The sequence below is a fragment of the Meleagris gallopavo genome, chromosome 4 (assembly GCF_000146605.3).
Source record: "Meleagris gallopavo isolate NT-WF06-2002-E0010 breed Aviagen turkey brand Nicholas breeding stock chromosome 4, Turkey_5.1, whole genome shotgun sequence".
NCBI lineage: Eukaryota > Metazoa > Chordata > Aves > Galliformes > Phasianidae > Meleagris > Meleagris gallopavo.
Genome location: NC_015014.2, coordinates 37586567 through 37610559, shown reverse-complemented (window position 1 = coordinate 37610559; position 23993 = coordinate 37586567). Strand labels below are relative to the sequence as shown.

Sequence of the window (23993 nt, the reverse complement as noted above, 5' to 3'; positions counted from 1 at the left end):
CAGCAGAAGTACTGCAACTGGTTACAAGTAGCAGTGAGTCCTGAACTACTCTGCCTTCTAAGTGCAGAGACGAACAGAAACAAACTGCACAGAGAACAAGCAAAACTGATGTGAGCTGAAGGCAGAAAACAAATAAAGCATCTCTGAAGCATCCCTTCATTCCCACTCATAGACAAGGTGAGGGGATACTAGGCTTGTGTGGATTTAGAGCATTTTCTTTTTTCCCTACTCACATAAAAGTATCTTGTGACTCAGCAGAGTAATTTGGTTGAATTAATACACTGATCATCCATCTTGCAACATGCAGATTACTTGGAGTGTGAACTGAAATGGAATGTATGACTTTAACCCAAAGTCCAATCCCTTATTACAAGAAAACTCGTGCAACTGGAGGTCTCTGTTGCAAGGGAAGGATCTGAAGGGTAAGTTCCTACAGAAATGCAGACTAAACATGTCTGAACACACTCCTTGAAACCACAACACTACAATGCAGCTCGAGTTCTGGACAGAAACCTTGGTCTGGACAGAAAGCTTGGTCACAGAAGTGACAACAATCCTCATAGATCTAGTACTGACCAATTAACTTTACACTTAACCCCCCCAGTCCAAGAACCCGTAGGCCCCTCCTACCCAAACCACAGTCTTGAGACTACGCACAAAAACACGAGAAGGTCTTCTTACGGGACAGGCCCCTGTTCATTCTAAGGAGCAAAGAGCTGAATTGCCCCTGTTGCTTTCAGGCACTTTATTGCCCTTGAGGACACAAAGGGCTTCAGCCTCCCATTTATAGGAACTCCTTACCACCATGAAATTTACCACGTTTAATTACTTCTGAAGGATGCCTCTCAATAGCTAAACATGCCAGGGGAAAGAACAGCACTGGCAGCATAATATTCTGCTGCTGTGGCTCAAGCTGAAGAGCACAACACCCCTATGTTAACAGTAGAGGCACTTACATCGCAAGCCCTTCAGATGCATAAGGAAACCAAGTACGCGTCTTTAACCTGCTGTACATAACTGCAGCAAGGAAGCCCGAACTTTGCAAACTGAGAGCAGATAAAGTGCAGATATAACGACAGGAGCACAAGAGGTGTACCAAGGGAGCAAGTTTCCTCCACATTCCAATTAAATTGAGAGGAAGGAGAACGTCTTTTCTGAATAAACAAAGCTTAAAGCAGAACATGATCTTTCCCTTTTTCCTCCAGAGTAGACAAAGCTACTAATGCAAACAAAATAAAAGTAGCAGCAAGCAGATACACAAAAATTCTGGTGCAACTGAATGTTTGAATTCAAGCATCAGAAGGCATGGCGGTTAACCTGTCCAAGGTTTCACCAGACCTCCCTGCAGCTTAGTTCCTGTCACCAACACTTACTAAACATGAGGTGCAGCACTCACTGAACACAAAATAGCTGTCACTCCTCTCGCTGTAGCAAAAAAGCCAGGTAGCCTGGTATTCATCAGCCTGAAGACAGGACTGACTCAATACCTCAGTAGCCTGAGTTGCAGCTGGGGCAGCACTGACAAGTACAATCTGTTGGAAAGCAAAGCAGCTCAACACACCCATAGAAGCCTATGAGAAGAACGGGATCTATGTGCGGGCGACCCAGACCACTGCATACATAGAGGCATACAGGAAGATGAAGAACACTTCTAAAGGAAATAAATATCTGTAAATGAAGCATCACAAAGCTGCACTGCAGAGCATCTCCATTTAAATCTCTGAAGCTATCTCAAACCAGGAAGAAGGGAAAGTTGATTTCCCAGCACAGGTGCAGAAATTCACATCCTTGGGGTTGGATTAGGCAAACATCACCAAAACAAAACAAGAATGTGCTAACCTCCAGTTTACAAAATTAACTTTGAGATTTTTTAATAGCAAAAAGCTCTGCAGTTACACATAATTCACCCAGAATCCTAATTCTGGGGATCCTAATAGTAAAGCTGACAATCTCACACAGCTGTAACAACGTATGTCTTTCTACTGTTTTAGCACAGCACGTGAACAGATGAGCAGGGGCATATAGGCTGGGAAGAACACAGGGTCAGTGCATGACTGGGCTGTGGCAGGACAGACAGACTGCAAATCACCCTCCTACACAGGGTTATTATTAGAGATGGGTTGTAGAGCTCACTAAACCATACCAGTCCACTAATGACACTTGCAACCGCAGAGGAAGCTCCCACCCCCTAAACTGGAAGAGAGTTTGGTGTAACACTGAGAAAGATGCAAGTGCAAATCCCCACAAAAGAAACCCTAGGCAAGCTCTGAGTTTCTGAGACACACAGTTTGAAGAACTTAGCATTAGCCTTACAGCCAAACAGATCTGTTCCCTGAAGGAAAATACTACTAGGTATTTTTCCACCCATTTGATCTCCTTTTTAGTTGGTGGAATGAAAACTTTACTAGCACAAGCATCCTCTGATTTAAACTCTGCACAATTATATATTTTTAAGTACTGTTTTCTAATTTGAGGACATTTTAGCATGGCCACCTAAAAATTTTGTTTCAGTCAAATGCCATTTTACTTATATGGAACATCTGCAAATAAAAATAAACACTCAAACTTAATACAGAGATACTTTGGGGGGGGGGGGGGGAAGGGGGAAAGCAACAAGAACATCAATCTGCAGACACATACAGCACAAGAAACGAGCTCTCCTCTAGAGCTGTCGCTCTGCTCCAAGTTCTTAAAAAAAAAAAAAAACAAAAAACACACACACACAATAAAAGGTCTAACCTAAAAAAACATGGGAAAACAGCAGCAAACCAGACCTAGCGACATCAGGGAGCCCCCAGGACAGACACACGTGCCCCTGGAGCTACGTGTTGGACAGTGAGCTCCAACTTTGGTATGGGCTGCTCAGCAAGAGGCTAAACTTTCCTCGCATACTCTGGGGAGATGAATGCAAGTTATTTAAAACCCCAGCACATCGAGCTGGCACGTCATGTCAATACACTGCCTGAGGATTACATTACAGTTCTGCTTGACAGTGAACCTTTAGGTCCATTTCCAGCTCTCTGGTGAAACAAAGCAGGCTGCCAGGCTCCATTTCTGAGAATGACAACTTTTAGTTTACTCTTCTGCCAAATAAGAATGTGCTGATCCAGATGCATCCCAAGGAAGTGGAAAATGCAAGAGGTGTTTGTTAAGAGCCTTGGGTTCAAGACGTTTACTATGGACAAATGAAATTCAGTTGCAAACTCACTATATTTATGGTGCTCCACATTCTCTAACACTTTAGATCTGTCTATAAACATTTTAATATTTTGTAAAATGTGCCCCTTCCTCTCCCAGTTTACACACACACCTCAGATTTATATCTTGGGCCTTCACAGCTTTGCAGCAGTCAGCAAAATCTTGTTTAAAGCAGAACTAAGGAAAGCATCAATTGCTTCAGCAGTACAGGAAAGTGTGGGTGGGAGGCAGGGAGTGCCAACATGGATGTCAGAAGCACGAGCATCACATGCTGTGCATAAGGTTGGGTGAGGCAGGACAGCAGGACACAGTCAAGGCAATAGACAGGCTGTCCCATAATAGTGGAATTGCCAGCGACACTAAAGGCAGATGTGGAAAAAACAAAATATTGAAGCATTTCAAATCAGTATTGCTTCACATGTTAAAAAAACACTGTCATTTCACATTAAAAAAAGCCCTAAATAAATCATATGAAACAAACCAGTATCCTGCACGATATAGCTAGTAGATAGTCCCCTTTAGAGACTACTCAGGTATTGCAAAAATCTTGGCAACAGGAGGGAAAAAAAATATGTATATATATATATATATATATATATATATATATATATATATATATACACACATACACACACATATACATACACACACATACATATATATAAATATATATATACAAAAAATATTTTTATCTTTTAAAAGAGTATAGAAATTAAAAAAAAGATAAAAGAGTCCTTTGTCACTCATTTTTCAGTGACATTTAGTTTGGCTCATCACTGTTCCTTTGAGGGCACAGTGAGAAAAAAAAATGAGGAAGAGTCTTGAAAACACAAAAAACAGTTTGACAACTGTTAAATAAGCTGATTTTCACAGTAAATTTGAGCATAATTAAACTACTATTTTTGGCCCTGCTGTCATGTAGAAGGGTGAGGACATAGTAAACTACTGCTGCATGAATGAAGTTGCCCTGTGGGATGCAGGCTGAGCCACACTCTACCACTTCCCACGGGATTGCCAAAAAATATATTTCTTTTTCTCATGAGCAAGTTTCTGGTCTTGAACCAAAGGTTGCAGTGGGTGATTTCAATACAGAATCTGCCTTGCAATAACTTAAAAATTGCTTAAGAACTTCAACATATTTTGACAAAAGAAAATAATGGCCTTAACAAAATTTCAAAATTCATTCATAGCTCAGAACATTTAAGGAGAAACAAAGCAAATTTTTCAGTAAACTGTCTCTCAGAAGACATAGCACCTCATCTCTCCCTCAAGGGTGTGGTCGTCACTTTTATTTTAGCCTGGCTCAACTAATGTACGATTTTCTTTTTTCCATATGAAAATATTTGAGGTCTGAGAAGAGGTCCAATCCTAAGAAGAATTGAAGAGTAGACAAGACAATACACTTTAGCAGTGTTCAAAGCCAGCAGTGAAATGGAAGTGCAAGGCATGCTTGCAAGGCTAAAATCACCTTCCTACTTCAGCCTGTTGCAAAGCAAAAGAGCAACAAAAGTAAAAGGAGAGTTCAGAAAGAAAGAGCAGCTTTAGTAGAGAAACATTTATTGACTAAAAAGCCAAAGAAATTGGAGTTCTGGGCTCAGCACAACATCTTTTTAATAAATAAACCACTTAAATGGTTTAGCCAAGGAAAGCTGTTAGACAGGACCCTCCAACTACTCTCAGAAAAGGATGTGTGCATGGTTTTCCTGCAGACGCTATCATCACTCCATGCCAGAGGTGGAACCTCTGAGTTGCCTTTCATTACTTCTCACTATTCCATCCCAAAAAAGCCCTCAGCCCTATGGCAAGGCTGTGTGTCGACACTGAGAAGGCTCAAGTATGTACAGAGTTAGTATTTAAGTGCACAAGCAGAGAAGAAAAGGAATAGAAGGTAAAACCATTTTGGTGATTGCTTACAGGAAAATATCCTTCCAGCCCATGCATAAGGATCCCAATACTCGGGTGTTCAAGGGCTCAAAGTTCACCATCTGCTTAGGCGTTAAAGCACTACAGCAGAGCTGGCTAGAATCAGGTATTTGCCCACAAACAAGATTCTTCACGTAGCCCATAGAAACGTAAAATATTCATTCAACTGCCAAATTAGTTCTATGCCACGTTCTTCATTACTCTGCTGGTTTCTGAAGCCAAAATACTTAAACAGTGAGTAAAATTTTGCTGAAAACAAAAGTCCTAGTCATCTCAAAAAAATATTCACTTACTAGCATCAAAATACATTTTAACATGGAGAACTTGGAGCTGTCTCAACTCTTCTTTTTTGGGAAAGTAGCCAGTGAAATCACAAGAGCGACAACTTTTCTTTTAAAGTCTTTCTAGGCTGACTGCAGTTTGACCAAAAAATTCCTGAAACTTTGAGCAGATTTGTTTGCAAATACACGTGGGAAACATCATCAACAGCACTGCAACAAATACTGAAAGTGAAGCAATTTTCTCAGTTTCACATAAGATTTTATTTTGGATGATGGATAACTTCCATTGCAAAAGTCTTCCAGAGCACTCTCCCACTCAGCCATATGGTGCAAGTGTGAGATATCCTACCCCAACACTAGGGTAGAAGCCTGGAGATGATGCAGCACTTCGGTGTAGCTCTGCAGTGTAGCAAGGACAGCAAGCACGAGCTCCATACCAACAGACAACATACAGGAAATGCTATAGCAAATTACTGTCTGGGTGAGCCAAAGGAGGAAAGTTCAGTGGATATTAACATTTTTCCATCAGATAAAAAATAGACTACAAAAGGTATGAGAAACAGATTTGTCACTTCATAGTTTTCCATGTCCATCCAGCTGCCAGAAATGTTAAACTGTGTGATTCAAAAAGAAGGCATCATGCCAACTGTCATATTCCTCTGTATAGAAAGTGAAGCAAATGAAGAAAGGAAAGATATTAAGGGTAAAATTGCTCTTAAAGGCAATGTATTAATCCAATTTTTCCTACAATCAGTTAGTTTAAAATATATTCAAGAAAATATGTACAGTATAAGCTCCATTCTGACACTGAAATTAAGTTTTCAAAATAAACGCATTACATGTAGTAGTCAAAATTATGTCTGAGTGATAACTGTGGTGTGCTGTGTTCACCTACTGGTTACACTCTACTGTTAGTCACCTCATTTTAAACAAAAGCATATGGAGACATAAGGTACATACCATAAATATTTCTCTTTCTTCCCTGAAAAAATTGAAACTGCTGATTTTCCTGCATTGCAAATCTGTATAGTTTATAGTGACTGGGACCAGCCACTGAAAATGAACTCAGGTATTACCTTTTAAAACATTGCAAATTTGATTGAGTAACGTATTTCCAAGATAACTTAAACAAGAATAACCTAAACCTCTCTGTGTATCTACTTCTCCCAATATTTGCTCAGCATCTTCCTGCAACACTCCATTCCTGATTCCAAGGATTTCCCGCTCATGGACAAATGCTTGTGAAAACAGCAAACAAGCAAGTACATTCTCAGGAGCAATACATGTTTTCTCTGGTTAAAGAGTTGTCCTTTTCAGGTCAGAGAAATAAGTGAAGGTGGTCCAGGAACTCCTGCAAGTTTGAGGGCTTATTCTACCTGTGCACACAGCAGTTTGGTTTCATCACAAGTTTTTCCACACACTACCATACTCATGATGAACAAATTAGAGAAGTAAGCATATGCTCCTTTTCATTTGCTTTGTGTATGCTGCTGGCACAGGCAGGAGTCACCATTCTGAGTGGACACTGCCCTACTTATTTTCCTAACAGGGTCAAATTCTACTACACATGCCACAGTCTGTTTATTTCTGAATATCTCTAGCAAGCCAGCTCCTGTACAATTCACCTCAATATACACTAAACAGCATGCACCACATCCTGATAAAGCAATTTTCAGACAATGAGCAACATTTAATTCGCTATCTAATTGATTTAAATACCTAGATTTTATACACCCTTCTCAGAAATAGATTTTACATTCTGCTTGTTTAATTACACACAATCAAGTTATAAACAAGCTGCTGTAATTTGTTTTGGGAATTAGGAGGAGAATAAAATGAACACTAGAAAAATATTTGGCAAAGTTCTGTGCCCTAAAGTCCTGAAATATTTATAATGCTATGTGACCATAGGAGCAAGCATTGCCCCCCTCATGCATTCAGAAACCATGAGTCAGGCCCTAGAAATAAGAAGTGTTTTCTAATCTCACGACTGCCATGCCAAGATACACTCTGATGTTTCCTTGGGTTTTTAAGCTTAATTTTCTTGAATACTTCATGTAACACTAAGGGATTATTTAGACGACATAAATTGCATCCAGGTTTTGATACAAGCGTGGCAACGCAAGGCACTTAGGACTTAGCAGCCTCCTCTGCTCACCTCCCAGAATTTCACTGCAAAATCAAAGGAAGGCACCAGTAAGAACAACTTTGGGTTTTTCTATCGTCTAGACCTAGAGCAGTCTTCTCCCCCTTGCAAGGGCTGCTGTTGGAGCATCATTTGAGCGTGAAGGAAGACAGCAAGAGAGCTCAAAAACAGCTGGGGCAGTGAGCAATGTCTACCTGGGGAGATTGCCGAGGAGCTCCCCACCCTTCCTCCCCTTTACTGCCCTATTCACAGCCACGGCACTACCAACTGGAGAAAAAAACTTGGCTCTGTTACACTGCCACATGGAAAGGGATGGCCACAGAGATATCTTTTGGGAGATTTCAACGAACGCTTCACTTCTAGGCTGCATAAACTGGTTCCTGAAAGAGCAGCTTGTTTCTCTGTGCTGAAGCATTTAATGCAACTGTACTAGCAACACAAGGCTGCCTGCTTTTTTGGTTAGCAGAAACCCAGACCTGGGCACAGTAAAGCTGGGATGGGCCACAACACAGGGCAGCCTAGCAAGGGGAGGGAAAACTGGAAAGAAAAGGATGGATACAGTCTCAGAATGAAGAACTTATAAAACTCAAAATAGAGACAAAAACTTTTAAACGAGTCACCCCTGTAAATACTTATGGCATCTAGTACACAAGGCCCAATGCTTTCCTCATTTGTTATTCATGACTTTTGACAAATATCTTGTGTATATTTTAATAGGGTTTTAGTTTGTTTTGGTTTTGTTTGATTGTTTTAAATACCTAGCTCTTATTAATCCGTTAATTCCAATCCCATCATATGCTTTTCTGAACACTAAACCCTGCTAAGCACCACAATTAATATCGGCTTCTGAATGGAAATTCTCTTAAAAAACAAACTAAGAGCAAAAACATCTGACAGACTTACTTCAAGAGAAAGGCAAACACTACAGGCTAAGAAAGGCAAAGGGGAAAAAAAAGAACCACAAAAAAAACTGAAAGCAATATAGATCGTATTCTTGTGAAAATACCTTCCACATCACACTTAAAATTCAAAAAAAAAAAAAAAGCAGGTGACAAACTGGAAGGATCTAATCTGTTTGGCAGAATGTCAAAAAATATGCCATTATAAACAGGTTTGAATGAGTTTGAGCAGTTCACAATTTTAAATGCCATGTTAAGTATTTCCTAGCCTGTCGTACCCATTGTTGTGCACTGCATTTCCCAGAACTGTTGCTAATATTACATAACTGTCATTGCACTTTTATCTGAATAATTTGCATGCCACCCTTCTCAAGCCTATGCTATCCTTGAAATGCAGCAGTTACAAATAGCACAAAGCTTGTCTTTATCCCCTTATTCAAGATATTTTTCCTCCATGAAAGATCACCTCTTGTAAGTCTCAGCTCTCCCCTCTAAACTCTCAGCCCCTCAAATTATCCAGGAGTTTCTTTCAAGAGAACAGACCTGTGCTGTAGGATAAAGGGGGGCTTGTACTGGGTAGTCAGCATGACAAAACTCCAAAATCTCATTTGACAGGTTGGGGATAGCAAGTGACAGCACAGATGAGTTTGCCTAAAATCCTTGCTTTGACTGCTGTAATCAGAGCTTCCTGTGAGCAATTTCCAGTTATTTATTCCCACGCCATCCAGGGCAGAGCTATAAGCTGATCTGGGCTGTCGACTGCAGCAGCAGTTTTCATCAGGTCACATATCCAAACAAATTAATGTCATATGAATTTCCAATAATCATCAGTTCCCACTTTTTTGAAGTTCAAATATAGATGTGTCAGTGGAAGAAATACCCTCAACAGAGAAGTTTCTTGATCAACCAGAGAGTACCAAATGCCTTCCAACATAAGAGGGTCAGTGATGCTTGTCTCCGCAACAAGTAAGAATTCCAGCCTGGAAGATTTAGGCACACATCACTGGTTTTTCATGTTGCAAGTGGACTGCGTTTCCAGACACATACAAAAAGTATTCTTTCAGCCAAAAATGCTATTCATCTGTATATTGTTCGTAAGCTCAGTCATTATAGTGAATAGTTCAGAAAAGGCAGCTTTACAAAATTATCTAAAAAGGACCAGTTCTAAGGTTCTAATTTCTCACTTTACAAGGTGCTAGAGCATCTGCACAGGGTTTCCAGGATGTAAGATACTGTCACCACATCTGGTTTTTGAGAGTTTCTCCCCCAAATGCTCTTGCACCCCTTCATTTAGCATTAGAGTTCCAGTGATGGAGACTGACCGGCTCAAAGGTATGTTTGTAATTAGTTCTCCAGACATCATACCAAATTCTCTCTAGCCAGTTCTCTTGTGGCTAACACACATCAACTAGTACTGACTTCAGAGAAAGCAGAAAGTTGGCTGGGAAGAGTTCATTTTCTCCTCCAAGATAGCCAATGACTCTTTCTGGTAATGGCAAACTGAAGAGCCAGCACAGCAGGGTGCTGAGCAGCAACTAACATCAGCATCAGCTGAGCTTTGAGTAAAAAAAAATAATAAAAAATTAAAAAAAAAAATAGAAAAAATAAAAAAAATTAAAAAAATAATAAAAAATTTAAAAATTTAAAAAAAATTAAAAAAAAATTAACCTCACAAACACAATTTGCATGTCTAAAATCATACTAGTGCTCAAATATTTTTGTGGCACCAGGGCCTGGGCTCTTGGCATTTACAGGATTATGCTCAAGCCACACAAGAGCTAAATAACTTTATTTATCAATTGAGTATATTCTCAAAAGGGATTCATGAAAGCCTCTGCTACAATGACTTTTGCTTATACCCAGTTGCCAGAGTATGACAGCTGGAAAGTAGAAAGAGCAGACTGCATCCGTAACTGACAAAAGCGGTAATTTAATAAGCACTTGGGGGGCAGTTTTCACAGCTTAGTGCACCGGCAGACGTGTCCTAGCAAGCCTGGCCTCAGCACTTTCAGACTGCCCTGTTCCCAGACAACTGCCCTGGTTGGGATAATAATACCCCAATGCCACCTATTACACCTGCTTAGGGTGCTGATGGAAATGCAGACACAGTCCTCTTCTATCAGCTCTTTCCAGCCACTGACATAGAGGTGGGGGGAAGTTCAAGTGTAGAAGATGTATTTGGTATTAGATGAGCTCTTAAGCAAGCTGCTGATGTCCAGGAGCTGGACTCAGTCATCCTTGTGGGTTCCTTCTAACTAAGGATATTCAATGATTCTGTTTGTTTTGTTCTTCCCTCTTCTTCCTATCCGCACAAAGACAATTTATTCAATTTTGACGAAAATTTAAAAGAACTAGGTTGCCAGGTAAGAAACTGTGTTGACTGCTCCCCAACCACTGCTTCCTTCACCAAGTAGGTTGTATCCCTAGACCAGCGTCTGCATTACCATCAATCCCTCAAGAAAAGGGACAGGCACAAGTCCCTCAGAAAGGACAAGAGCCCTCACAACTGAGGGTTGAATGTATTTTTGGAGAAGTCTTTTCATTTCTGAAATAACTGCTACTCAGCCACACTAAGCATCCTCTTAAGAGGTATGGACGCAGAACATTTAAGATTGGATGAGGAGCTACAGAGAGCCAAAAGGAAACAATATTATTTACACCATAAACATATATTTTACGTTTAAAGGTTTACATGCCTTCAATTGCCCTTTCCTTCTAATAGATGTAAACCCAACTCAACTCCACAAATGCTCTGGTTTGCAGAGCTTCACTGGTGGTCTTTCTGAGATCAACAAATAAAAAGGCATTAAGTAAAAATATAGAGCACTACAGGAAAAACTGCCTAAATACATCAGGTTGCAGAAACAAATACTACCCCTTCATAAATAAATAAATTGGATGTTGGTCTCCTGCTTTAAAAGAAAGAATGAAAAGCTTAATTTTAGTTGCACTGGACACTGAACTACACCTGACTTGTCACGTGTAAGTTGTACATCAGGGAAAAAAATTATTAGCAACAGACATATTACAGATCTCATTTGTAGATTCAGCCATACTGTCTGGCAAAGAGTTTGCTCACACAGAAATGCTATTTCCTCTTTCTAAAGTTTCTAAATGAAAACATTTCACAGCTGGAGTTTCCAGCAAAGCAAAACCTTTTTTTTTTAATAACAAAAATACGTTTGTATTTATGTCTGCAGCCTTCACATTAAGTGTTTTGTCTATATCCTATTGCACTCCTTTTTTTTTAAAAAAAAAAATCCAAATGCTATTGCTACCAATACAATACCACACTTAACAGAGGCACTTGGATCATTTCCTGCCCAGATTCAATAAATGTTAGGGATACATGCAGGTGATCCCATTAGTTAAATACAGAAACTTGGCAGGGAATTTTACTCTCCCGAAACTGATACAGCCAACACTAACCCAGGCTTTGCACCTCAATCACTATTCAAGAGCCTTTAAAATAACCATGAAATAACACAAAATAAATTTCTGTTGTCTTCCCATTCTAAGTACTTGACATTGTTCAACCACTTGGTAGAGAAAGAACTAAATGTCACATTAGGTCATTCCTTAATATAGACCAGGATAAGCCAAACTTCTTTCATGTCCAGTTAACAGGCAAATCATTTGACCTTTCCAACAGGACTACTGAAGACCTGGCAAGATGTGCTTTTTAGTCTACGGCACTTCACACAAGGCATTGCATTGCATTTCATTTCAGGGCTTTGTTACAAACAAAGCTGACAGCAGTCACTACAGCTCCCACTTTTTAATACTTTCAGCAATGAGATATTGTTTAGTCTTACTTTTACTTCTGCTAAACTGTTTAAGCAGAACTTTCTAAGGTACAAATTTAACTCTGAATGAGACAAAACGTAATAATAATAATATTCCATAGTGAAAAAATATGGATTATTCTACTGGGAAATTTCTGTCTTACTTTAATGGAAAAACAAAAACCACTCTCTGAAGGAATGCATAGCACCTTCGTATTTTGGGTGGGAATGCAATGCTTGTTAAATTACAAAGCTTGACAGAGAAGAAGGGTAGGCAGAACAGTCGTCCAAGTGTCACAGATAATCATCAGCTTCACTCCAACTTTTCTGGATTATAAAACTCCAAAGAATATCATTTTCACTATTAAGTAAAAATAGGGCACTAACAGCAGAATTCTCTGTGCTCCATGTCTACTGGCCTTGCTTTACACCAAAACTACTGAGTGTATTACCTTGTTGCAGCACTTTCTCATCTGCTTTGAAGATAACTGAAGAGATGTGTCATGATATGGTCTTCAGTTTATGGTGTGCTATTTTTCCCCTTCACAGCACTTCTCTACTTAGATTAACATACATAAGAGACTGTGTGGTGGGACTGCATTGGTGTCTCTGACTGACGGATGACAAAGAGCTACTCTGTGAGAACCCATCCCACTTATCTGACAGCACTGAAAGATGAGTGACTGATGAAGCAGAGACATGGAAAAACAGAGTAAGAATATCCCTTGTGTTAAGAAAATCATTTAAATTAGATTTGTGACATTAAGAGTGATCATGACTACTCAGCTAGAAACCATAAGGTCTGTGCAGCATGCAGCTGGCTGGTGCCTCCACATACCTCAGCCAAATCTGAAGGCATCAGTGTTTGCTCTCTCTCCCTCTTTTTCTGAGCTTCATTCCCACACGTATCCAGTTTTAAGTAGGTTGTTGGAAAGGCCACTGTTCAGTACAAACACAGACACTATCATTCTCCAGCTGAAGAAGGATGAAGCCAGCATGACCACACTACTGAAGAAGATAACTTCAGCAAGGGTACCTTGAAGTGAATGCAATTACAAACCTGATTTATTAGGTTATCTTGACCAAGAGTTAGGATTGCAATCCTAATCTAGACCAGTGTATCTTATAGTCATCTAACTTATATATCCATGGTCATAGCTTCTCAGCTTTTAAACCAGACTAGTGAAGTTTGTGACACCAAATCTTCTAGCTAGCCACTCCACCTTCAGCATCTCATAAGAGAACAGCTGGATTATTATCAAGTCTTCTACACAAACAAAGATTCAAGGCAAGATGGTAACAGAAGCTACTGACACAGAGTCCTTTGCTGAGTTGCAAATGTTCACAACCTTTATCTTTCACCTATGCCAACTTGTCTAAGAACAGACAATAACTCACTCCACAAATTCAGCTTGTGGATCCCTTACAGTAAGGCACCCTAAGCAAATATTTTAGTTACATTTTCCTTCTTTTACTTCCCTGAAGCCTTTTATCATTCACAAACTTGGGTAACACCAGCCGCAGGAGCTGTTTCCCTTTCCAATGCCTCTATTCTTGGAAGAGTCACCTATACTTCCATTTCTCATTTTCAGATAATTCTCAATCTCATTTCCAACCCCTTCTTGACCACTGCCAGGAAGCGTACTAACCTACTTATATTTTGCACTGTTTCAGGCCCAGAATAGATAGTTTTCTCTCACACTTACCCTTACATTGATAACATATGAAATCTATTCTTAAAATGTCAAAACAAATGCAAAAAATTAACAATGTTATCTGCTGGCTCTGTACCAAAACCAAACAAACAAATCTTTCACCACCACGTCTCTTCTCACAATGCCTTCTGATAGCCATCAGCCAATGAATAATGAGAAAAACAGTCACACTAAAAATAGCAGCTCAAAATGGTGGGGAAGTTGACAGAAGTTGTCAAGCCTCCAGGGTCAGATACTCACAAGGAAAATACTTTTTTTTATTTGTCCCCCCTGTTTCTATTTAATGAGTGACCTTACTTTTTAGCCTCCAGACAGCCTGCCAATTTTTCATCTACTCTGAGCTTCTAATTAGAGTTTATTTTTTCCACTACATCTGTCTTTCAAAAGTGGACACTGTAAACAAACTTCAGTTTTTCCATCATAAAACATTTCACTTTTAATCCTCATAGTGTAACTATAGTCACTTATAAGTTAAAAAAAAAAAAAAAAGTTACCAGCATCCCTAACTGAAAAAATAACATGTTGACACATGAAGTCAGATATCCCTTAGCCACAAACTTGTAGGTTCCTTTTCTTCCCTGATATGACATTTAAATTCACTTTTGGGAGAATTACATCAGTACAGGAACTATTTAGATTAAGTTTGCTTCCTACTAAGTCTGAGGAGGTTGTCTGCCAAATAAAGACAAGGACAGATGAGATGTAGACATGTTTCTCCTGCCTCTTACCCTACAGCCTCGCTTCTACCTTCCCTTCTCCTGTCAGGGATGCTCTGTCTTGCTTTAAACTACACAGCAAGGGAAGGAAAACAAATGGTTTGGGAAAACAAACTTTTTTCCAACTTTCAACACAAAGATTGAGTAGTGCTGAAAAGGGAGGCAACTGGTAAATTACAGCCATACAAAGTGATCTCTCCTCCCATCTTCAAGGGAAATTCTTTCAAGGAGGACACCGCTTGCAGGCAGCTCTGCAAACCCTGAAGATCTACACCATGCTCTTAAGACCTTCAGAAAACTTGCTAACTTTATCAGGGCTGCTCTAAAGATACTCTTTGTATCTGTTGTAGCTTCTATGGAAATAAATAGGAGACGTTACTTTCAGAGTGACCCACATATATTACTTGTGAAGCAAGGAACATGATTATTGTCCATATTCAATTTAGTCCCAAAAGTAAAAAAAACAAAAACAAAACAAAAAAAAAACCAACAAACAAACAAACAAAAAAAAAAAACACACAAACCACCTCTATTCCTTCAGGATTCAGTGTAGAGAGGATGAAAACTCATAGCTCGTTTGTCATTCTTAGTAAGCCACATCTAACCAGAATTAAATAAAATACAACCAAGTAATGCTTCTTGCTTTATTGGTTGCTGAATGTTATCCATTCTATGAACTCCCATAAAACAAAGCACTTTTTGCCTCAGGAGCAGGAAGAGCAGATAACTACTGTGACCTCTGTAGATTCCCCTCAGCCCCCACCCTGTGCCAGGAAAGATCCCTGTTGAGAACCACAGCCTGCATTTAGGCCAATCCAAAGCTCATTTCTGAGAAGAAATGATAATTTCTTGGAAGTTCACTTAAAATAAGGCAAGTGAAGATTAAATACAACTTTTACATAGACTATAAAAAGAAGAAAGACCACTGATGTTAACATTCATCCTTCTTGAATCTCAAAGGAAGACTACATAAGTAGATAATTTTGGTTCTTACCAAGTTTTCAGTATCATAACTTTCTACTCTGGTGCTACACTTTAAAAAAAAATAATAATAATAATTGCTGAATACCTCAATACTGACAGCTTTCCTTAAAGTCCAAGATCTGGAAGTCATGCTATTATTCCTATTTTCAAAATGATTGGTACATTCCAGCATTCATTGTTGCTAAGAAATTTTAGCCCATAAAAGAAAGAGAAAGAAGACAAACAGACTTGAAACGAGATGGAGATTTAAACAATTTTTTTTCCCCAAATCTCATCTTGGATAGATCAAGTTCAACATCCAAAATACTTTTGGATCTATCAACTTCCAGTATTTTCTTTTTAAAAATTTCCCCAATAAAAATAGAGATTAAAAAAGAAAAAAGAAAGAAAAAAAGATGACAGAAGTCCCATTTCATTACCAGACATTGACATTACCCATTATCTCCTACTCAGGAACTTCTCTTACGGTTCACAAAAAAGTATCTTTAATGATCAGATATCCTTCATGAATTTTAAGATACAGACTGACTACTTATTCCTACACACACCTCTTGCCCTACTTCCTGGCTTGAGACTCTTCCCAGAGATGTGCAACACTTTCTACAGCTCATGGTTTCATTGGACACGTATAAGAAATTTTACATTTTAAAATGACACATTGTGTAAAATAAGTCTGCCAGAAAACCAGAGCAATGCAAGTTACAGTAACGGAAAACATCTGAAGCCATGTTTTGTGGAAACCATCACCACTCAGGAGCAACTCCCAGGAGCACAGCAATGCCAGCAGCTGCCAGTTAGGGCTTAGTTAGTAGCTTGCAAGAGCTTCCAAGACAGAGCATAAAGTTACCGACACAATTATCACTGGCCAGGCCACCAGTTGTTCTAGTGTTTCTCTCCTATTACACATGCCTGCTTGAAAGACAATTTCCCTAGTCCCCACTGTAATAGTTTATTTTATACCAAAACAAAAACAAAAAAACTTTATTTTACTGAAAACAATGCATACGGCTTAAAAAAAGTCATGCCAAACAAAGGGCTCAGCCAAATGCTAGTCAATCTAAGCTGGCATACCTGGGGTCCATTCAAGGCACTGTTTTATTTAATTAACATTACAATTAATTTTCACAGATGTTAATGACAATCATAGTTTGCTTCGTAACAATAGGAAGACCAAAGGCCAAGCTTCTGCATAAGCAAATATTATGCAAACACCATACACATGCTCCATCCCCATGGATAACTTGCTAGATAGCCATATGGATACCTGGGTTGGAAGAATGGAAAAAATGGGAATGCAAAGGAGGGCAATTGCTCTGGTGATGATCATCTGACACCAGCATGAAGAATTTCAGCATGCTCACGTGGGACGTAGATTGAGCTACCGATATGCCGCATGCATATTCATTCTCCACTTCATCCCAAAGTGGGCTACTTGTCTACCCATTCCCTGGGGGTGCTGCATGCTGACAAATTCGTTATCATGATCCTTTCACCAGCTACAGCCTTGCCACAGAAACACAAGGAAAAACGCACTTGAAATGTGAATAAATGCAAAAACACAGAGCTATTTCTGAGGGGATTTCTGATAGTGAAAAAAATGTCAGTGGGTTCCATTTTTTTCCCCTACATGTAGGAACTCAGTTCCACACCTTTACTTCAAGTGTAGTTCCATCAGAGGTCATTTTGTCAGACTGCCTCTCAGCTGCCATCTTTCACACAGCAACAAAATGTAAGGGAATATTGGTGGAAAGGTTCAGCCTCTACTGCTATACCACCAACATCCACCTCTGACGTTGTGGGTCAATGTAATAAAGTAGGAGGCGTTGCTTTCAGAGCAACTCTCCTAGACTACTATAGTATCACTTCAGTATTTCCTTGTTTCTGGCAGCAATTACTGTCATAAAACTGAGATAAGAATTGTTTACAGACTTTGCTACAAGACTTGTGTCCCAATTTTGGTATGTTACGAATGTTTTAAGAATGCACTTAGAATGAATACTTAAACCTGTCAGTCCATTACAACGTTAATGAATAATCCTTCAGTACCAAGGGCTACTCATTTCATTCTGCAGAATGCAACTGTAGGATTACAATTGCCAAAACTGCTATGCTTACCAAGTCTATTCTAGTTACGTTTATTGAGCACTGAGGACTAACTAAATCGCCCTCAAAGTAATACAGACATAATATTAATGCAAAGTCTAAAGAGATTAATATGTCCAAATGGACATAAAAGAAACATCACTAGGATTTATCCAGGACCTCAGATGTGCATAGATATTAGCCATAGCAAATCATTCAGTATTGGCAAACTAAAAATGAAATAACACCATTTCAAATATTTTGACCAACTTTTTTTGGTCCAGCTGGTATTTAGCAGCTTGGAAATAAACTTTACATGGAAATAATTAAGAAATAACGAAGGTCTTAGATGCAATTCTTACAATGTAGGTGAATACCAAAGAATGGAGACACTTCCTCATGTCCCAAGAGCCTACTAGCAACAGCTAACTGAAGCTTGAGATGGAGATGCCAAATAAGCAGCTGCCTGCGTAGTGGCCTGTGCTGATTAAGAGGTGATCAATTCATTTGCATCAAGTTGCATGATGACAAATGTAATCTCACATAACTGCATGTATTAGAAAGATGGGCAGGTATTAAGCTTTTGCTTTCATAGGGAAAGTCAGGCACTTCCTACAATAGCTAAAAATAAAATTCGCATTCCAAAATAATTAGTTATTACTTGCTCTAAGTTTCCATTTTGTTGTCTTAAACAAATGTTTTCCTTGCTCCTTCAATTAATGTAAAACACCACAAGGAACAAGTGAAGACAGCATCTCAGTAATGTTAGTTTGCACACGTCATCTCCTGCAATTTCTACTTTCTTCAGCATGAGTTAACTGGCCACAGCTTGCAGTCTCTTATTATACAAGTGCCACTTCAGAATTAAGTACCTGGAAGCCTCACAGTACAGCAGCATGTGGTGGCTTGAGCGACTTGAATGGTTTATTGTTAGTAGAAGATGGAGATCTACAACCTCAGCCCGCCCTTCATTCCTGGTCCAAGGGCAAAGATCAATTTTATTTGTTTTTTTAAAACTCATAGAGCAACTCCCTCTCCAGTGAGGACTCTCTTGTGAGAGCAACACCTTTGCTCCACACCTGTAGCACAAACCTACTACAACCACTCCCAACACACCACCTCCTGCTATGGGCCTATTTCTGACCCATGTAATGGCACTGGATAGAGTTCCTTTGCAAGGAGCCCCCTAGTTGAAGTCCAGTCATATCCAACTGCATGCAGCTCCAAGCATTGCATGTATTGATTTATGCTAGTGCCTACAAGGATATGCCCAGCACGGTGTACACTACTTGCCGTGCAATCTGTGCAGCTGTATACGTAACAATTTTAAAGCACTAAAATAGATAAGCTGTTGCTTATAATGTGGCAATAAGTCTACAGTGTACTAGTGTTGGGGGAAAACAAACAAACAAAAAAAACAACAGTAGAACACAAAACAGATTGGCTTTACCACTCCCTCTGAAATGGCATACCATTGCAAGCCAAATGAATTACTGAAAGCTTTCTCCAGGAAGCCTATGAAATGTTGTTCACATTATCAGTAATAAGACATTAGCTTTTTGGATAAACAGCATTCAAAAACAAAGTATGCTCTATGCTTCATAAACTGTACTTTATTTGAACTTAAATTCAAAGAGCCAAAACTAAACTAAAGCAGGAAATTAGTCCTCAGCAAAGCAGCCGGATTCATCCTCAGCATCAAGGGCAAAAATTTAAGGAAAAAAAAGTCCTCCTTGCCAAAGAACATAATTCTGCTGCCTCATTAGTGTTGTGCTAAAATAATTTAATTAGTGGTTTTCAGATGCAGGAAGGCATTTATACTTTGTCAGGAAAAGAAGGGGTGGGGGTGAATGGTACAGGCTGTTCTAGAATACCAGGAACACAGCACCGTTTTCTTCCAGCTACCAGACCAAATGCTTTTTTGATTGAAAAGTATTGTTGTCGTTATACTAGAGCAGTGCAAAATCTGGATGGCCTTAATTCCAAATAAAAAGAAATGACTCAGTCAGAAAGCAGAGCTGAGGTCCAACATGTGAATGGGGTATTGTGCTTCCCCTCTCTGTGCATGTTTAGAACCTTAAAACCACCTCAGAACCCATTTTTCATTATGGTCTGCTGACACGAGCACTGACACTTGTCATTAGGGAATCCCATAATTCAGGCTTTTAAACGCAGCTGTTTAGGCTAATTCCTTCCTGCTACTCCATACAAACAGCACATTTAATTCATGTGATAAAATACTCATATAGACTAATTTCAATACATTTGTTTCCTCTATAGAAATTTTCAGATGGAAAACATGCTTACCAGCCAGGTTGCACTGCTGCTCTCCAGCACAGCAGAGCCCCTTACAAAAAAATAAGTGTTACTGTTGCTATAATTGGCTGATCATTGTGTCTTCCTGCCTACAGCCCAGGGCTGCTCATCAATACCGCCTGCAAACACCCCATGATGGCAACAGCCTATGCTTCTGAAACTGTCCTTGCTACAGTAGTCCTTCGGCATCACATTGGAAGAACATTCCCACTTCAAACATGTCTTTGCTGCAGGAGTGTCCAGATGCTGAACAAGAAACCGAGTTCTAGCTTAGCTTGAAAATTCCCAGAATTTGGGAATAAACTGTAGTTCAGCCCCTTTTGGTTCAGATATAATCTGTACGGAGGTATTTTCACAGCTCTCCATTTTACCCCAGCAATAAAAAAAAATAATAATCCACAGGTGACTAAGATTAGTCAAGTCTAAATGAACTGGCAGGCTGCGAATTGCTAGTTGAGATTAGCTAAAAATATTGCCATGATGCATAAACCCAAATAGAAACCTGCTCCCTCTCCCAGGAATTCTGCAGTCCCAACAGGTGTAAAAAATAATTAATCTTTGTCACTAAACTGCATAAATACGCAGAAGGGGGAGGCAGGCTGCTGGCAGAGAAGATGTCATTTATACACGAATGCTTCCACCATGCAAAGCACAGTTTAAAGGTGCTGGAGTCCAAAGCCATAACTCTTCACCCAGAGATTTCCAGTACTCACATAAATTCAATAGTTTTATTATTTTAAATAATAAGATTTAGTCCCTGTGTGATGTAAATGAAGTGTTTTAGTCATCTGAGGAAGGCTTTGAAACTCAGCCCACATAGAAAGAAAATTCACTGAAAAAAAAAAAAAAAGCCATTTCAAAAGCTGAGAACTGGTAGATACTGCCTGGATACAAAGATCACATTTGTTTTGACTTAGTTCCTCAAATCCTTTCAGTATCAGTTAAGAGCACATACTCTATAAAACACTCCTGTGAAAATCAGTTAAGAGCACTTGCTGCATTAAAAAAAAAAAACTTTTGAAGAAAGCAGCATTTTCACCCAGGCACATATCCATGAATTACCGTTTATAACTCCCGTTTCTTAAGTGCAGCTTACTGCAAATAGTGGGATTTGAAAGAACAGACACCAAAAGATCCTCCAACTGTTAAGAACTGCTGAATAAACAATGGGAACATGAGTGATTCTCCCCCGCTGCCTCCCATGTGAACTGCACAGGCAGAAAATTGCCCATTTCCTGCCAGCCTCCTTCCTCATGTCACAACTTTCTGAGGGTGAGCAGAGAGGGAAATTCAAGGGTGCTTTCTGCCTGTTTTGTTGCATAGATAAGAACATAGATTAGATTTTAGATGAAGATACACATCTTCCTTGGAACCTTCAGACAACAAAGATGTATTTCCCCAGATCCCCACGCCACAGGGCAAGTTGAGCCCAGCACCCACAGCTCAAGGCTTTGTAGTCTGATGAAGGCTGCAGGCTGACTGCAGCATGATGGATACCCACACACAAGCAGAGGAGAGAACAGACTCACCCGAGAGATGGACAGGGGCATGTTGAAATCCTTGCCACCTTGAAGCCTGAAACCCCAAGGAGCTGGGCCAACCAAAGACACGCTGTAGTTGCTCATGGTGTTCAGTATTCAAGGATCCAAGCTAAGGACTTGATGCCTGCAGAAGAGGATTACACTTTCAAATTAAGGAAGATAAAAACAAAAAGCACTGCCCACTGCTTCTCCATAGTATAAGGACAGCCAAAAACCTACACAAAGTCTGTCATTACTTATACTTTCATTCCCATGTTTTGCTGTGCTAAATTGATTAGGAAGAAACACAGGGAGCTGGTAACACGCTCTTCCTACTTTCAAGGTTTCTGGTAATGAAATACTTGCATCTCAAGAAAAGCACACAGTAAAAAAACCATCCGATAGAATACTGTGGGGGAAAAAAACAAACCTCAATGCTGAGACAAGCATGAATTGATAGCATCCTTTAAATCCAAGTATGGAAGAAGTTACTATCATTGGCACATTTGTATCTGACAAAATGAATATCACATGCTGCCGTGTCATCAGCTCAGAACTTGTTTCCCAACACATTATGGTTTGACAGTTTCAGAACAACATCAAAATGTCACAACTTTGAAGTTAACCAGAAGAAAATAAAAACCCCGTGACTTTTAGTTTTACAGCATAACTTCACATTGACAGAACAATGCTACAGACATTACAGATCTTAACACCAAGCCTCAAATGAAAACTGCAAATTAAATTAAAATACCGACAGCCACATCGTAACAGTGAGGGAGGAAAAAAAAAAAACGTAGAGCAAAACTCCAGCGTCTCCCTCCTCTCCACCTCAATGCGAGCAACAAATTACCTTTAAAAGGCAACCTCCGCACTTAATTGCTGCCCAGAGCCAGAGATAAGGGCTTCAGTTTCACCTCAGATAAGTAACATTACAATGACATCTTAGGTAGTGGATCCCGACTATTTTGGTATGGTTGAAGTAAGGCAAAGAACACAGCAGAGCGGGGTGTAAGCCTACACCGCGGTACGGCCAGATTCCAGCTCCTGTGCTGACATTTAAGGTGGCACCACGGGCACACTGCAGCGAGTGGGCTGCACGCCCCAACCCAGTCTGACCTCACCGTGCACTGCAGAGGGATTTCAGGTTTTGAGGCAGAAGGATTTGCAAAGACGCCCAAGTCCAGTGGGCCGCCCGAGGTGTGGAAACCAGGATTCAGAGCTACCTTGGCAGCTCTAGCCCCAACACTGGCTCAGCATACCCCAAAATCCTCGGCATGGTAAATGCCACTGCATTTTTCCTGCTGCTGGAGAGGCTGAGAAGAAGAAAAACCTCCAAGCAAGTTTGAGCTCTCAGGGGGCTTGCTCACCACTGAAGCGAGAAGTACAACTTTGCTAATTCCTTCTGAAAGGGGATTTTAATTAGTCACAGATTTCCTCCCTCATGAAAGGGAGAATTCTTTTCATTCCCTGTAAATGAAAGGCACCACGGCAACAGGTCACCATACACTGGGGATGTCAAGAAAGCACACTGTGTACAGCTAGCATACACGCGTGGTTCACGGGCACCAGCAAAAGGCTTTACCTCTAAGAAGGAGCCAAAGATCTCATGATCAAGGTTTAAAAAAAAAAGTAACAACTAGTTGCAACAACAGCTACAGGAAAAGATTAAGTTTCTTTCGAAAAGGATGGTTCTCCCCACCCCGTTTGAAGCAGCTACAAACGGAGAGAAAGAAGCTGCCTGGTGAAATGCCTCGCGTGGCTCGCAGCACCGCTCCTCTCTCCTTTCTCATCCCCGCGACTCTGCACCTCCAGCCTCCCAGACGGAGCAGGAAGGAGGCGATCACTCGGAAACTCACTACACTTCTCAAAGCATGAGAGCAGCATCTAAGCCTCACAACCCCACTTCGCGCAGCGGGCGTTGAGCAACCACGGAGGAACTGCGCAACTTCCATCTATTTTCACCAAACGCTCGCTGGGTCGGCTCCTGGAAGGGGGAATTTCAAAACCCTGATAGAAACGCCCGTCACCACGCGTGGGGACGCGGAACAGCGGGAACCCGAGGAGGAGGCAGTCCTCGGGGCAGTGACAGCACCGAGCCGCCAGCCCCGCCGCACCGCCCGGGGGCGAAGCTCCAGCCCTAAGGCAGCGACCTGAGTCCCGCACCCTGCGGTGAGCTCCCCGGGCAGCCTAGCGGCACCCCGACACGGAATTAAATTACAACAAAATCAACTTACAGGTTACGAGAAGCAGCACGAAGTTCGAGCCTCACCCCCAACCTTCCAGCTTCCCCTCTCCCTCTCCGCCTAGCCCCCCGCTCACTCACCCAGCCCGGCGCTGCGGGGCGCGGAGCGACGAAGACACCCGCGGCGCGTCTGCCAGGCAGCGGCTCCGTCCCTCGCTCTTGTTTTCACTTCCGTCTCCCGCC

At 40.5% G+C, this 23993-nt stretch overlaps 1 protein-coding gene across 9 annotated transcripts in view; it reads right to left on the bottom strand.

Moving 5' to 3' along the window:
- Positions 1–23993, bottom strand: part of PDLIM5 (PDZ and LIM domain 5) — a 112344-nt gene extending 88351 nt beyond the window's left edge. For 8 of the 9 annotated variants that reach the window (XM_010710007.2, XM_031553113.1, XM_010710011.2 and 5 more), the window contains exons 1-2: positions 23892–23993; positions 21575–21710 (exon numbers count right to left, since the gene is read on the bottom strand). In XM_010710007.2, the coding sequence (XP_010708309.1) occupies positions 21575–21670 (96 nt within the window). In that variant the 5' untranslated portion in view covers positions 21671–21710; positions 23892–23993. Of the gene's footprint in view, positions 1–21574; positions 21711–22418; positions 22541–23891 lie in introns of those variants that run through there. The other variant, XM_031553112.1, reaches the window with a different exon arrangement.